A 15,709-nucleotide genomic window follows, 5' to 3' on the forward strand; every position below is an offset into this window, starting at 1 on the left:
GGCTCAGCGGTTGGAGCGTCAGCCTGTGGACCAGAGAGTCCCAGGTTTGGTTCCTGCTAGGGGCACGTACCAAAAAAAAAAAAAAGAGAGCGAAGTACCATCCCTCCCCGCAAGGCCACCAGGAGGTCATAGAGTGCCTTTTCGTAAGTGCCTTTGCCTGACTTGCAGGGAGAGGAGCCAGAGCCCCCTGCTGGCCCTGTATTTGTTATCTTTTTGTGGGGCCCAAATGGCACATGGACATGGTGTCCCTCCTCCATAGGACAGAATCTTACTTTATTAAATGCAACGCTGCACAGTGCTGATTATTTTACTGATATTTAGCTAACAGATACAATTGTTCACATTTCCAAAAGATTTCAGACCATTTTTTCCAGCTTGAGGTCGGCTTACAGGTCATTGAATACTTAACAGGGAAAACAAGGAGTGTTCTAATTTCCGGGGGTATATATAAGTGATGTATTATGATTCTTCCCATCTGAGACTATCATTATAGACAAGGATTGGTTGGAGTTTTGCTCATTTGTTTCACCAGGGAGGAAGTCCGAACACCAGCTAGCTCTTCACTGTGAAGTGGGGGGAAGACCGGACGGGGGAGGGATGATCCAGGAGCAGGGGGCAGCCTGTAGACAGGGGAAGGTGGGACGGGAGGCGAGCGGCCATTCCTGGCCCCCAGCAACTCGTGTTTCACTCCTCCAGCTGGATGTAGGCCCGCAGGGGGTTCCCCTCCCACCGGGGCAGACGGGCCAGGCTCTCGGCCACTGCCTTCCGGACGGGCCAGCCCCAGGCCTTGAAGAACGGAGCCAGGTTCTTCTGCACTTTTTCGGAGAACTTCTTCACCCACAGATTCATCTTGCCCGCGTTGTCTTGGGGGATGTCGGAGAGGGTCTGGTACTCAGCAAAGAGCCGGGTGAATGGCTCCCACCCGAAGGCCTCCTGGAGCTGGGAAGAGGAAGAAGGGGCAGCAGGCGGCATGAGACTTCCAAAAGCAACAGCAACATGCTCGCTCCTAGTAAAGAGGAGGACTTCAGTTACTGCGCCTTAATCAGCCATTAGCTTTACTCCTCACCTGTTCCCGTGCCCCCCCCCCCCGCCCCTGCACATGAATACAGTAGCATTGGCTCATTCCACCTCCTGGTCACAAAACCTCCACCCCCTGAATCTACTAGGGGACTTCATGGGACCTAATAGCTGAGAAGAGGTAAATATTCAATACATGACCTTCATAATCACTCTCTTTCGTATTAAAAAGCGAGATCCCCGGATCCTAACGGCTCTCCTAGGCATCAGACAGGGTTGAGCCCGAGTGTGAGGAGAAACCCTCGTGTCATTCTGGATGACACGGGGAGAAGAGGCCAAGAGAGCGCAGCTGTGACCGATGATTTGACAGGTAATAGACAAGATGTCCACGCAAGATGCAGCCGCAGGAAGGAAGCATGGGGAGGCACAGGAGCCCGGAGCAGCCAGGTCTGCTCATGGCAGGAAGCAGCCTGGGGCCCTGGAGGACAGTTATGGAGGTGAGGACACTGGGCGGCAAAGGCAGGGCTGCTGGTGATAACCTGATGATAAGGGGCCCCCTACACTCTGCTAAGTAGCTCCCACTTCCTCCTGTAGGGAAGGAAAGCGCTCGGAGTGTGTTACATTGTTACGTGCGGAATATTAAGACTGTTTTGGGAGATGGGTTGTAGGCGTAGAGGCAAGATGCTGGAACAATTTAGGAGGCTTCTGGAATCGACCAGGAAGAGTGAGGAGGACCTGAGCTGAGACCAGGGTGGCAGGAGTGAGGGGGAGCAGGTAGAGGAAGCAGGTGTCCGCCGGTCCCGAGGCTCAGGCTCCAAGAGGATAACTTCCCACGGCCTTTGCACAGTGAGTCAGGGCTCCACGGGGAGGGTGGGGGAGGGGAGGGCAGAGGGGCCTTCACTCTCCACTTCGGTGGCAGCCTCCTACCATTTAAGGTCTGTTTCCTTGTAGCCCCTCAGACTGGCTACATGAGGACGAAGAATGGGTGCAACACGACGCGATTTCATTGACATTCACCCTTTAGAAAACGAGGGAAGGAGAAAATAAAAAGGAGGGTCCCGTCATTGACTTCTGATGTTAGGCGCTGGCCCGTCCTTTGAATGTGTGACATTGGGCAGGCTGCTTGGACTCCCCGACTTAGTACGTGCCTCTGTGGCCAGTGCGCGTCCGCTCCCACCTCCAGGGTAGAGGTCGACGGCGGAGGAGACCCATACGGAGACCGGCTTTGACCGCTCCCAACATTACAGTCCCCAGCGGGATTCGGGGGGGGGGGGGGCAGGGACTTGTGTTTACGTCACAGGAAGTGGACCTAGTTCAAGGCTTTTCCCCACTCGGTTAGTTGGTTAGTTATTCATTCATTCTTAAAACATTTTGGGTTCAGCCGGGGAGACAGAAGTCTGAGCATCGTAACAGACTGGTCTCCTGCCTTCTCGCCGCTGTCCCATAGACACATCACTGTCACTGTGAAGGGACCTAGCACTCACTTGACCCACAGAACAAAGCAAAACAGAACAATGACCATTTCTGGAGCATTTCTGAGGGGACCGAGGTCAACACCAGTTGGACGGGAGAGCTGTGATTCATTCTCAAGAATGCCTAACTCAGAACTTCCGCTCTTGGCCAACGTACCATGAGGCCGTATTTCTCTCTCATTAGTTTTTCCATTTCCTCTTACTAATGATTGCAAAGTCACAGCAGGCGAGTGGGACGGGTCTCACTCTCTCCACCTAGAAATGTGGCAGCTGAGAACGTCACCATATGGCCCAGTCTCCCACGCCCAGGGGAGGCGGGGGGCCCAGGCTGGTGGGGCTGGTGAAGGGCGTTGCATGACAGAGGGGTCTGATGCCCCCCTGCCTGGATCTCTGCTCAGTACCTGTAAATATGTTTCCAGAGCTGTCCACACGTTCCAGTCACACAGGGGCGCTCCCTTCCCCAGGTGCTCTTTGATCCTCTTCTCTCGTTCCGGAGGGCTCAGAGAAGGGTGGGCCCGAGCCCTGGGGATACCCAGGACCGTCTCATGCACATAGACTGACCAGAGGTTGCAGGTGGCCTCGGTGGTGTGTGGGGGGAACTCCCACCCATGCTGCTGCTGGTTGTGGCCCAACTCGTGGATGGGTCCCCACAGCCCACTGCTTCTCATGGAGGTCTCATTGATGAGCTCCTGCACCGACTCCAGGTGGCACATGATGGGGTACCCTGCATGCATCCAGCCTGGGAACCCAAAAGGAAGAGGTGAGGCATGAGGGGGCACCCAAGCTCATCTCCCTCCATTCCTTTCCACTGTCATTCCCTCACCGTTCCGGCTGCGGCCCGTCCCTGCAGAACCTCTGAGCTCACTGGAAAGATGGCTTTCCTGACTCGGTCAGAGCCTGGAGCCCTCCCCCCCGCCCAGCCTCGCACACGGGAGGTGTGCCCCCTCCTCACTCTGACTCTGAGAACTAGGAGTACGCTACAGTCATTCTCGCCACACTTCAGAGCTCCGTTTGGGGGTGTCACCCATGCGCGTGAGGCTGGGACACCAAGTCCTGCTGACTTTGAGATCCTCCGGCTAGGACAGCGTCATCTCTTCCCCCATGCAAATCACTGCTGTCCGGATGCATACTCTTTAACCGAGGGACTCTTGTCCTTTGTAAAGATAAGAAAACTGGGGTGCAGAGGACTTTTTTCCACATCAGAACCAGACTTCCTTATTTTTTCTTTAGATTCCCCTCTTTCCTCTAAGCCACTCGGTACTTAATATAAAACTCTACTCCCCCTTTGCCAACTCTGACTTCTGCCCAAAGGAAATCTTTCCCTTTTCACCTCTCCTTGTCACCTGGTACCGTTCTTTTCCGAGATGGTTCTACCCATCCTGTGAAATCTCACCTCGGAGGCGCAGGTGATGTACCTTCTCACAGGTAAACATCTTTGCATCCCATCAAGGTCCCTGTCTTTTATGGCTTTCTGCCTTTCGTGGTAAAAGTATACCTGACTCATATTGGGCATTAAAAGAAAGGCAAACCCACAAATGGTGTCCACTGACTAGAGCCCGGCCCTGGAGCACCCACCAGCGGAGATCTGCACGTCGGCCACAATCCTCTCGGGCCGGGGGACCGGGAAGGGCTGGGCCGCCAGCCTGGTGATCGCCCGCATCATCTCCTCCCAGAGGCGGAGCACAGGCTCAGGGTCCTCCAGGGCCCGCAGGTCTGAGGTCGGCACCGTCAGGATGATGTTGTCCGTTGCCAGCTCTCCCCATGGAGCCGGGCTCTCCCGGACAGAGTTCTTCCACTCTGCTAGGGATGTCTTACCTGGGAATAAGTACACAGTTCCGTCAACCCCGTCTCCGACTGCTCTTGAGCTGAAGAACACACCTTGAACTCCAGGGGCACATTGCAAATGAACTAGAGTCATGAGGGTCTGCATTCTAGGAAGGGAAGGACAGGCCTCCAGACCCTTCCTTTGGTTCTACTCGGGTCTCCACAGACACAGGTGCTGTTTCTCCTGTCTCTCCTTCAACCCCGAACAGCTCTCCCTCCTTCTGTCCCCCTGTCCTTATTCCTGTCCTCCTGAGCAACCAGCCCCTGACTACAGCAGCATCCTCAGCACCCCCCCCCCCCTCAGTGCTCAGTCCACTTACCCAGCTTGTAGTACGGGGCGGGCACAGCCCTCTTAACAGTGACGGACATGGGTCCCAGTGTACTGCCTTTGGGCACGATGACGTAGAGAAGGCCACCCCAGAGGCAACGGACTGACTGACTGGTCCCATCCATACTGCACTGGTGGGTCACCACAGGGGCTCGGCACAGCTTGCTGGCTTTGGTCAAGTCATCAGTGTGGCAGCCAATCTGCACCTGGAGAAGTGATTCCACTATGTGTGGGAGGAACGAGGTCGCTGTGCTGTGAGTGTGGGGTTGCGTGGGTGAGGGGTGTCAGAACACCTCCTCCCAGAACCAAATCGGATCACAGCTAAGTTCCAGAACAGTTGACCTGAATGATAACTAAAGACTGGTTGAATAGAAGTCTTGTCAACAAGGGTTTACAGAAGAACCCACATGGAGACTGGTAGGAGTCATGAAAGGGCTGGTCCCAGAGCCATGTACAGCAATATTTTTTCTGATCTCTCTCCTCAGGCAAGGGAAACCAAAGAAAAAGGTAAACACATGGGATGACACCAAACTAAAAAGCTTTTGCATAGCAAAGGAAACCATCAACAAAACAAAAAGACAACTTACTGAATGGGAAAAGATACTGGCCAACAATACATCTGATAAGGGCTTACTATTGAAAGCTATAAAGAACTCATACAACTCAACAGCAGAAAACTCAAACGATCCAATTAAAAAATAGGCAAAGGACCTGAATAGATACTTCTCCAAAGAGGACAAACAGATGGACAAAAGACATATGAAACATGCTCAGTGTCACTAATCATCAGAGAAACAGAAATAAAAACGACAATGAGGTATCACCTCACACCTGTCAGAATGGCTATCATCAATAAATCATCAAACAACTGGTGCTGGTGAGGATGTGGAGAAAAGGGGACCCTCGTGCACTGTTAGTGGGAATTCAGGCTGTGAATTCCCCAGACTGCAGCCATTGTGGAAAACAGTATGGGGTTTCCTCAAAAAATTAAAAATGGAGCCCTGGCCGATTTGGCTCAGCGGTTAGAGCATTGGCCTGCAGACCAAGAGTCCTGAGTTCAGCTCCTGCTAGGGGCACATACCAAAAAAAAAAAAAATTAAAAATGGAATTGCCCTATGACCCAGTGATTTCATTTCAGGATATATCTGCATATATATCTGAAGAAACCCAAAGTACTAAATTGAAAAAATATATGCACCCTGAGTTCCTTGCAGCGTTATTTACGATAGCTTAGATATGGAAGCAACCCAAGTGCCTACCAATAGAAGAGTGGCTAACAAAGCTGTGGTACATATATACGGTGGAATATTACTCAGCCATGAAAAAGAATGAACTCTTACCATTTGTAACAGCATGGATGGACCTAGAAGGTAATATACTAAGTGAAATGAGTTAGTCAGAGTAAGACAAATACCATGTGATTTCACTTATGTGTGGCATCTGAAGAACAAAATAAAAGAACAAACAAAATTGAAATAGACTCAGATACAGAGAACAGACTGATGGTTGCCGGAGGAGAAAGGGAAGTTGGGGGACTGGGTGAAATAGCTGAAGAGGTTAAGAAGTACAAATCTGTAGCTACAAAATAGTCACGAGGATATCAAGTACAACCTAGGGAATACAGTCAATAATATTGTAACAACTATGTATGGTGACAAATGGATATTTGAATTACTGAGGGGAACACTCTGTATAAAGTATATGGTTGTCTAACCACTATGCTGCACACCTGAAACTAATACAAAATAACATTGTACATCAAGTGTAATAGAAAAATAAAAAAGACAAACTCCAGCTCCCCTTTGCTGTGAGCTACGCATGGAAGCCTATGCTATTTCAGCATTCCAAGTCAAGTCGCATGGACTGAAAGGCACAAAGCATCACTTTTCCAGGGCTTAGAATCGCTCCTGAGGCTGTGCTGACCAGGGTCCCATGTGCCTTTGTACCAGGAAGAACCCCGGGTTCTGTGGATCCTCAACCAGTGTGTTGCTGGATGCTGGGGATGAGCCTGGGAGGTTCCGCCTGCCGTTTGTGCAGGGACAGGAGGCCTGACCACAGGCAGGATGTGGCCTGAGGGGGAGGCCTGGGTCTCTCCTTTGCCAGGGTCCCCTCTTGGTCTGATGGACCGAGCACTCTTGTCTCGAGTCCCGGACTTGCTGTTCTTAGGGTTCATGTAAGTGAGTTCCACAAAGAGCCAGATGACACAACAGAGCCCCTAACTGTGGAAGGAAGGAGGAATCTAAATTCTGCCTGTCGGGACTATTTTTGTGAGTGACCGGATTAATTAAGTGTACCCTTCAGGTGTCAAGGTGAAGAGGTGAAACCCAGAAAGGTAGTGTGCTATGGGGCAAGGGGTGTGGAAGGGGAAACAGGTGTGCCGGTGAATAGATGCCCTCCTTCTCGGACTCGATGTCCCTCCACATTCCTGTCGGGAGGCAAAAATCACCGCGTGTGGAAGCCACAGGCTTCCGTCTGAGTACTGGGTCTGATGTTGCCACTCTGGCCTCGGCCCCCACTGCCTTAGGCCCCCTGCCATTTAGCTGCTTCCCCTGGGAAATCTGTCACATGGGCAGGTGCTCCCTTCCCGGGCTCTTGGTAGCACTGCCGTGCGCTGGATGAGAATTCAGCAGCCCCGAGGTTTTGGGGTGAGGGCAGCGGGTGTTCTGGCCTTACCTTCAGGCCGGCACAGGCCTCAGCCTCCGACAGCGAGACCTCTGCAGTTTGCGCGTTTGGGACGTAGAGCCCAGTGCTCACCCAGGACTCACGGGTGCCTGAGAACAGCCGTGGGAAAGGCTAAGTTCTCTCCCCACCTGGAGCCGCCCAGCCCCTCCACAGGTGCAGCCCCTCTTCTGGAGGGCAGCTAATGGAGGATGGGGTGCCTGCCTGGGCCTCAGCACCCGCTCACCCTACCTTCCCGGGTCCTGCCAAGCTCCCCGCACTCTGCCCTCGCTCCGTACCTGGGTTGCTTCCATCGATGTCCACAGTGATGGGGTGCTCTGCGGCTGGGTGGCCGGTTGCTGGCTCCGGCATGGGGCAGTGTGTCCCAGCGCGGACCAGCTCCGTGGCGAGGCACAGCACTGCAGCCTGGGAGGAGTCACTGGCCACGGGGTTTTCCCGGCTCACAGCTGGGATGCCGGACCACTGCAGCATCTTCCAGATGCGCCGGTGCAGGCACATGTACGCAGGGACCCCCTGCGCAGGGATCTGCAGGAAGGCAGCCCCCTCGACTCTCAGCTTTGCCAGCCAGTTCTTTTCCAAGTTCTCAACCTCCTTTCTCAGGACAGCCAGGAATTTGGACAGTGCCTTGCGGAAGTGGTAGCCCAGCATCTGGGGGGTGGGGACGGGGAATCGGCCGGGCTGGAGAGTGTGAGGTAGGATGCTGAGGCCAAAGCAGTTGAGGATGGTGTTACCAGGGAAACCAGCCAAGGCAGAGCAGCCTGGGTTCTGGGAGGCCCACCACCAGGCCTGGCCCCCGATCAGCAAACCCCCTCCCTCAGCCACAAACTCCTGCAGCTGCTGAGCCTGACTGTTACTGTAGGCGTTACAGCAGTAGACAGCCAGGCCACACGTCAGGTGGGGCTCCAGACTGCACTGCAGGCCGTGCGGGGCCAGTAGGGCACACAGGTCTTGGAGACTTGTGTTCACCCCAACTTTGCCTGCCTGGCCTCTAGCCAGCCAGCGCACAGCATTGAGCAAAAAGGGCCCCATCTTGGGAGCACAGAGCAAGCCCTCGTGGGCAGCCAGGACCACCCGGCCCTGGCCATAGCGGGCAGCGGCCAGGAAGCAGCCGAGTGAAGCATCTAAGCCCAGAGGGAAGGCCAGGGCCCCATGCACCAGCAGCTGCGAGGGGATCCCTCCCGTCTCGATGTCCAGCTCGGAGATCCCTTCCAGGAGCTGGTGCTGGTCCCGGCTGAGGTCCTCCCCACACCTGGAAAGCGACATGGGGAAGAAAGGGGCAGCAGTCAGTCGGTGAACCACGGAAACGAGCCCACTGCACAGAGGATTCCACGTGGGCACAAAGACGACACATTTCAGGCCACTCTCCTCGCTCTTACTGGTAACATTTAGGATTTTAGCATGAAGCACCATTTGTTTTCACATCTAAGCATATTTTTTCCACCCTCTAACAACCGATGGCATATCACTGTTTAATTGGCATTCTTTGCTCCTTCCCAGCACCAGTTAGGAATGGTGCCTTCTGAACTCCTTGTCGTCATAGATTTGATGAAATTCTAAAGAGTGAAGTAGTGGCCTTATTTGCAAAATCCACATTCTGCAGCCCGGCCGGTGTGGCTCAGTGGTTGAGTGTGGACCCATGCACCAAGAGGTCGCCGGTTCGGTTCCAGGTCAGGACACATGCCCAGATTGTGGGCCTGATCCCCAGTGGGGGGCGTGCAGGGGGCAGCCAATCAATGTTCTCTCTCATTGATCTCTCTCTCTCTCTCTCTTTCCCTCTCCCTTCCTTTCTCTCTAAAGTCAATAAAGAAAAAAAATATTTTTAAAATCCACATTCTCCAAATGAACCCTCCCCATGTCAGCCACTGAGTGTAGACTTGTCTGGCTTGGATTTCCAATTTTTTCAAATACCTGAACATATGAATTCATTGAATGAGAAGAAATAGTCTGTTATTCCTAACTAATTTTCTACAAAGGGGACTGTAAAAAAAACCCCATCAAATTACCCTCACCTTGTGTTAGTTCTGATCTAGAAACACATTACAAGTAAACAGTTGGACAATATACTTGAAGATTTATACAAACACTCTTTTTAAAAAATTTTCTCACTTAAATCTGATGACTTATTTACCATTTTTTATTGAGAAATGTTCAAAATGTGATGAATTCATAAAAGGTTTAGTATTCCAGCATCTTCCTTTTCCTTCCTCCCTCCCTCCCTCCCTTCCAACAATTAGTAGATACACTAAATGTCAAACATCAAGAAACTGGTTAAATAAGTTATGGTTAACCCTAGATAGCATGCCATGTGGTAATTAAAATAATAAGTAGATAATGGAAAATGGGAAAAACTTTTAAAAATCAGAGTGCAAGATACTGTGTACCAAATCAGCCAAAGTTTGTAAAAACAAACACAAACAAAACGCCAAAAACAAAACAAAGCGAAAAGAGATACAAAACACAAAACCAGACACAGAAACAGGATTTAAGCCATACTCATCAAAATGTAATCATCTTGACTAGTAGGATTATAGGTGATTTGAACTCTCTTTCTAAAACGTTGTCTCGTCATAAAAATCAAGTGCTAAAAAACAGTTTACTCATTTGAGTAGCAAAATGTTTTAGAAAAAAGTACCTCTTCTACAGATTCTCCTTCATTTCTTTTCAGCATGGAAATGAGGACGTGCCATGTCTTAGTTTGGGCATCTTACTTTCAAACTCGCATGACAAATGTCACGCAGGGTCAGGCATTAGCGTTGCCTGTAGCTTTTTCTACCTGTGGAGACTCTAGACTTATTTGGGGAGGTAATGACATTGAGCTATAAGACAGCTTGTAGACCTGGCTTCCTCTTTGATGAGTTCTTCCAGAATCTTCTGAGACGTCCCTCCTAAAGTCCCACCTAATGACAGAAAACCTTCGGTATGGAGAGCCACCGTTCATGACATCGCCCACCCGAGGTTCTCCCTCAGGTGTCGCTCTCCTCTCCAGCCGAGCGGGTCACTGGTGGGCCCAGGCTCTCGTGGTCAGGGTTCGATCCTGCTTCTTCCCTTGACACAACAGCCGGAGGACGCGGTGAGAGTCACTTCCCCTGTCCACACTGCCATGTGCTCATTTGTGTATGGCGGTGACATGGATTTTCTCACCAATGGCGTAGGCAGGTCTTTGGCATGTCCTGATGCAGTGTGGCTGAGTTGTCTGTGATGTTCCAAGTCCCCCAGGGCCCATTTGTTTCTAGGCTCACACCATCCGCCTTCTCAGATGGTCTCGAGGTCTGTGTATTGCTTCTTTCCACTTGATCACCTACGGGTCTTGGCACTCTCTGAAGGGCAAAGACCAGCTGGGGCCTAGGACTGTCCTTGCTGGGGACTGGTCCTTCCCCTCACTGGGGACCTAAAGGCCTACTCCACCCAACCAGGGACAGAAGGCACTTGTGCGGTTCAGCCCAGCACCGTGCTTGGAAGTGAGCGAACTCAGCCCCCTTCTGCCTCCACCAATCACTGCTGCTTTTACACTTGGGGGCTGTTTCTCCTAAATATCCACTCACCCAATTTGTTCTTTCTCCTACAGCGTGAGAAGGCGTTGATGATCGCTCTTGGATGTGTGGTTTCAAGTTTTTCTTAACTCTTGGTTGTGCATCTGGGGTGGGGATGGTGTGACAAGGACCTCGCATTGTGGGGGCTGTGGTGACAGGTGAATGGGGTAGCACGGAATCTTTCCGAGATGCATGACCCTACGCTACCAGCGTGCATTTACGTTTACGTGAGCAGCTCCTGCCATGTGCCAGACCTTGTGGGTTACACAACATGTGAGGGTAATGAGCTCTCGATCTGAGCTTAATGGTTTCTCCAGACCCTTTTGTGTCTTGGCATTAAAATAGCAAGTGCACTTGGATCTCATTTTGCATATAAAAAAGTAACTGCAGCCTGGCTGGTGTGGCTCAGTAGATTGAGCGTTGAGCCATGCACCAAAAGGTCGCAGGTTTGATTCCCAGTCAGGGCACATGCTCAGGATGTGGGCTTGATCCCCAATAGGGGGCATGCAGGAGGCAGCCAATCAATGTTTCTCTCTCATGGATGTTTCTATTGCTAGCTCTCCCTCTCTAAAAAAATCAATTAAGAAAAGAAAAAAAAGTAACTGTAGTATCCTCCCCAGGTGTATAAACAGGTGTGCAGTCAGCTTTTGCCCTTGGGGAAAGGATGAGTGATCGGATCTTCTTTTGGTTTTGAGAGCTGACCCCTCCCTGGGCAGAGCAAGCAACCTCCTGAAGGCGTTCCCGGGCTTTTCAGCAGAATCTGCAGTCAGTGCACCTGCCAGGTCAGTCCAGGAGCTGCCAACCGGGATATAATGCCAGGGAAGTTCACTGAAGAACCTCAGAGGGGACTTCCCTGTGAAAGAGGCAGGAATCGGAACTGGGCTCCATACAAGGGCCTCTCGGACCTTCGCGCTGATGGGGTGAGTCAGCTCCAGCTGCTGTTGGCTGAGGCTGGACGTCCCCGAGACTCGGCTCCCCTGGCCGTCCATTCCGCCACGTGAGGCTGTCCGTCTGCAGGGTTCTCACCCGTGTTCTAGGCCACCCTTTCTCTCGTTATGGCTTTGGATGGGTCGTCACTCCCATAGGTATTCATCACTTTCTGTGGCCTACAAACTGTTGCTCCCTCGCCCCGTCAGGCACCGACAACGCCAGTGCATCGTGGAGTCTATATTCGGGCTGGAAGACAGGCACTAGCAGGCACACAGGTGGGCGGTTACAGACTGTGCTCATTGATCTTTAGGGAATAATGGAGACACTCTGGCAAGGGAATGGAAGGTCAGAGCTGATTAGGGTTACGGGGGAAGACTCCCAGAGGGAATATCACTTACCTAACCTGGAGCGGGATCTTGGGCACCTTCTTAGAGACTTTGAGCCGGTCTTTGTCCCCATAGGTGTCGGTGAAGTACACTCCAGCCACACTGGTCACCTGGTTCCCAGGGAACCTGGACAGCACCTGGTCACAGCCATGCTGACTGGCCCAGTACCAGGCCTGGCCCCCGATGAGCAAGCCCCCGCCACGTTTCACAAACTGGATCAGCTCTGCAGTTAGGGTTTCGTTGTAGGCACTGATGCAGTAAACCCCCACGGGGTCTCCCGGTTCTGGCTGAGCCTGTGCCCCAACCCCAGAGCCCTGCAGGATGGTAACTAGTGGTTCCAGGGAGGTGTGCACTCCCACGGGAGCCTGAGGAGAGGGGCGGAGCCAGTCCACTGCGTTGCGAAGAAATGGAGCCAGGCCGACATCCAGCAGGTAGCCCTCGTGGGACACCACCACCAGGCGGCCTCGGCCATAGGAGGACGCAGCGATGAGGACCTGGCCCTTGTCATTCCGCATCACAGGGAAGGAGGCCTCGCCAACCAGAAGCAGTTCACACGGGACGGCATCTTTAGGGACATCCCAGCTCGTCACTCCATTCATAAGGGCCTTGAAAGCAGCGTCGGGAGATGTCGCCATGGTCACTCAGCTGTGGTCAGAGTAGGGGAGCGAGGCGTGAACGCGAGGAGGACTGAATGCATTCAGACAAGAACCATTTCTTGGGTCCCCGCCGGGTGCCGGCAGCGGGGGTGCAGCAAGGATGAAACAGACAAGTTCCCCGATTTCAGATAAATTTATCTGATTTCAGCGGAACAGATAAATGCAGTAATTAACACGTGTTATCGTGAAAATAAAACATAGCGATGTGTCATCAAGGAAAAGTGCATTAGACGCAGGACAGGAAAGGCGTTTATGCGAAAGTGACACTGAAGCTGAAACCTGCCATTAAGTTCGGACCTGACAGGTGCTATAGGAGAAGAGGGGTCCCTCAGACAGAGGTGACAGGGTAGCTGCAGGGAGCTGGGCAGGGAAGAGCAGGACCTGAGTGGGGTGCAGAGGGGCCAGTCCTGCAGGGCCTGTGGGTCAGCGCAACAGGTGACGCGCAGGAGCTAAGTCTTTCGTTTTTCTGGACAGAAAGCTCAGGTGACCTTTCAGAAACTGCATTTGTTCTGACAGCTTCTTCTACGAGTTAGAAACGCCTCTGGATTTATCTCTTTGGGTAGCGTTCTGTGGTTTGGGGAGCTCTTTTAAAATCCGCTGCTCCTAAAACCAAGCTCCTTATCGCCCTCAAAGCGGCTCCTCCTGGATCAATTAGTTATGCCTCCTTTTCCCCATTCATAAAAAAAAAAGCATCCATCTCTCCGAAGACTGTTTCTGAAGATTGAGAGAATGCACGTAAAAACACAACCTGGGCTGGGGTACACAGTGAACACTAACAGTGTCTGACCTTTTGCTGCCCTTCGTAGCTTCCTCAAGTGACAAGGGCCCTGTAGTAGCTGCTCCCGGGCCAGTGCCACGCCCACTCTGGCCACTTCTGACTTCAGGGGCTGCCTGAGATTGGTCCTAGGGCCCTCAAAGGGTCCTCAGTTCTGCTCCCTTTCCTCCTTCTTTGTCTTTTCCTCCCCACGTGTCCTCACTCCGGGTTCTGTGCTCCTCAAATAAACTACCTGCACTCAGCTCCTTTTTGCCAGGCTTTGCTCTGGGGAAGACTAAACTAAGACAGATACCAAAACCCTCTGGGGCACGGGCTGCCTTCCTCCCTCCTGTTCCCCGAGAAGTCAGCCACCTGGCTTGTTCTTCTCCCTTCACGCCAGTTCCTTTAGTTCACATTCACATCTAGGCGGCACCACTCTGGTTTTCTTCCCGGGATGTATTCTCATCTGCATCTTTCTCAAGCGATCGAGGCACATCTCTCCCTAAGAGCCCTCCCGTCTCATCCACTGTCCATAAGGCACAGGCGACTGCTTCACTGGAGATTTCCAGGCCTCTCCATTGTTTTCTGTACTATTTTTCCTACTAGGTTGGTTCTCCACGAAATCTCTAGTCGGTTTGACCTGTATTTCCTATAAAATACCATTATTATTATTTCTTAATCTACTACCTCTTTCTCAGTATTGCTCCCAGGACGGTGAATTCACAAAGAGAGCGGCTCCCCGCCTGAAGCCTGCGGGTCCATGGTCCCCACCTTCGGGTCCAGGAGGGGGAAAGGCAGGACAGAGGTCAGTACTGGAGCTCAAATTCCTGTTGACTACCTCTGAGATGACCAGGGAAGTCTTTACTAATCTGGGCAGCCCTAGTTTTACAGGAAAAACAAACAGAAAACTCAGGAGGTGAGTAATAAGTCCTGGGGACGCTGAGCCTCAACTCTCCAGGCCAACGTGGGCAGGCACACACGCCCGTCTGTGTCAAAGTCTTGACTCACGGGCTCAAAGCGGCGAGAGAAAAGCGTTTTGAAACAAGTAGTAAAGAGTGTCAGACCGGTGAAACAAAATGAAACAAAAACCTGGCAGTAAGAAGAGACACGATTGAGGGAAAGTTCCAGGCACGCCTCCGGCACCCGGGGGCGCGGGGTGCGGGGTGCTCGGCCCACCCACCACCAGGGAGCTCCGGCTGAAAACTCACGCTCGGGTCTTCTGGGTCCCAGGTGCTGGCTCGGGCTCAGGAGCTAACTGCGGAGTTGCCGCCAGCGGAGGTGCAAGGTGGCCGGAGGGGCGGGGGGGGGGGGGGGGGGGGGGGGGGGGGGGGGGTAGGGCAGGGCGGGGCGGGCCCAGGCGGGGCGGGGCGGGCCCAGGCGGGCCCAGGCGGGACGCATCCTGGAGCTGCCTTTCTGTGGTTCCCTCCCCGCCGGCTGCACTTGGGACAGCACGGAGGGGTGTCTGCCCCCTCCCTCCGGGAGGCGGGGTCCCTCGGCCTGCAGGGAAGGAGCCGAAACCGCTCTCCCACATGCCCCAGGGGTCCCGGGGTGCGAGCGGGCCGCTCTGCAAAATTGCTATCTCACTGGGAGAGGAACGCAAATGCCCAGTCTCCAGTAAACCGGATTCCGGGGCAGACAGTGCCCCAGCAACAACGTAACCCACGGAATCGTGGAGGGATCGTGGAACCGTGCGGCCTCGGATGGAATCGGGCTCCCTCCCCTCGGGTCCCAGGGTGCGACCCCGGGCCGCTGCAGCATCACCGCTGCCCGCAGCCCCCACAGCCCCTGCATTCAGGGTCTGCCCCCTGGTGGTCAGCACTGGCCATGCAACCTGTTCAGGGGGAAATTTGTGGAGGTCCAGGGAATTTCACGGAGAGAACCAGGTGTGGGATTATATACAGAAATCATGCCCAGTGACATTGCGGCTGGGAAGGGGCCGTGCCTCTTAACATCACCAGATGCATGATTGCAGAAATTACAGCTAAGAGGGGTGGGAAGGTGAAAATCAAGGCGGGAGAGATTTGCCACGAATCTGGTTTTGCACAGCTTTGCACAGCAGACAGCTACTTCTACTTCCATGCAGCTTTATTTTGTTTTGTTTTTAGGGGGAGAGAGGATGCAAGAAGGGTGTAT

At 53.0% G+C, this 15,709-nt stretch overlaps 1 protein-coding gene across 1 annotated transcript; it reads right to left on the minus strand.

Annotated features, from left to right (window-relative positions):
- Positions 1-312: 312 nt before the first annotated feature.
- On the minus strand, positions 313-14,861 carry LOC118619927 (TRPM8 channel-associated factor 2-like). Its single transcript, XM_036246776.1, has 8 exons — positions 14,785-14,861; positions 12,179-12,811; positions 7,599-8,569; positions 7,315-7,412; positions 4,634-4,847; positions 4,065-4,304; positions 2,891-3,228; positions 313-939 (listed from the first exon to the last, which is right to left on the minus strand). The coding sequence occupies exons 2-8, from the start codon at positions 12,799-12,801 to the stop codon at positions 685-687; spliced, it is 2,739 nt and encodes a 912-aa protein (XP_036102669.1). The 5' UTR covers positions 12,802-12,811; positions 14,785-14,861; the 3' UTR covers positions 313-684.
- Positions 14,862-15,709: the final 848 nt, after the last annotated feature.

The sequence above is a fragment of the Molossus molossus genome, unplaced genomic scaffold (genome assembly GCF_014108415.1).
Source record: "Molossus molossus isolate mMolMol1 unplaced genomic scaffold, mMolMol1.p scaffold_m16_p_7, whole genome shotgun sequence".
Taxonomy (NCBI): domain Eukaryota; kingdom Metazoa; phylum Chordata; class Mammalia; order Chiroptera; family Molossidae; genus Molossus; species Molossus molossus.

Coding starts and splice junctions, on each gene's coding strand:
- LOC118619927 (XM_036246776.1), bottom strand. CDS start 12,801: ATGGCGACATCTCCCGACGCTGCTTTCAAGGCCCTTATGAATGGAGTG. Junction 4,305..4,633: donor CGCCCCGTACTACAAGCTGG/GTAAGTGGACTG, acceptor ACTTATTCCCAG/GTAAGACATCCCTAGCAGAG. Junction 940..2,890: donor CTCTGGAAACATATTTACAG/GTACTGAGCAGA, acceptor TCCTCTTCCCAG/CTCCAGGAGGCCTTCGGGTG.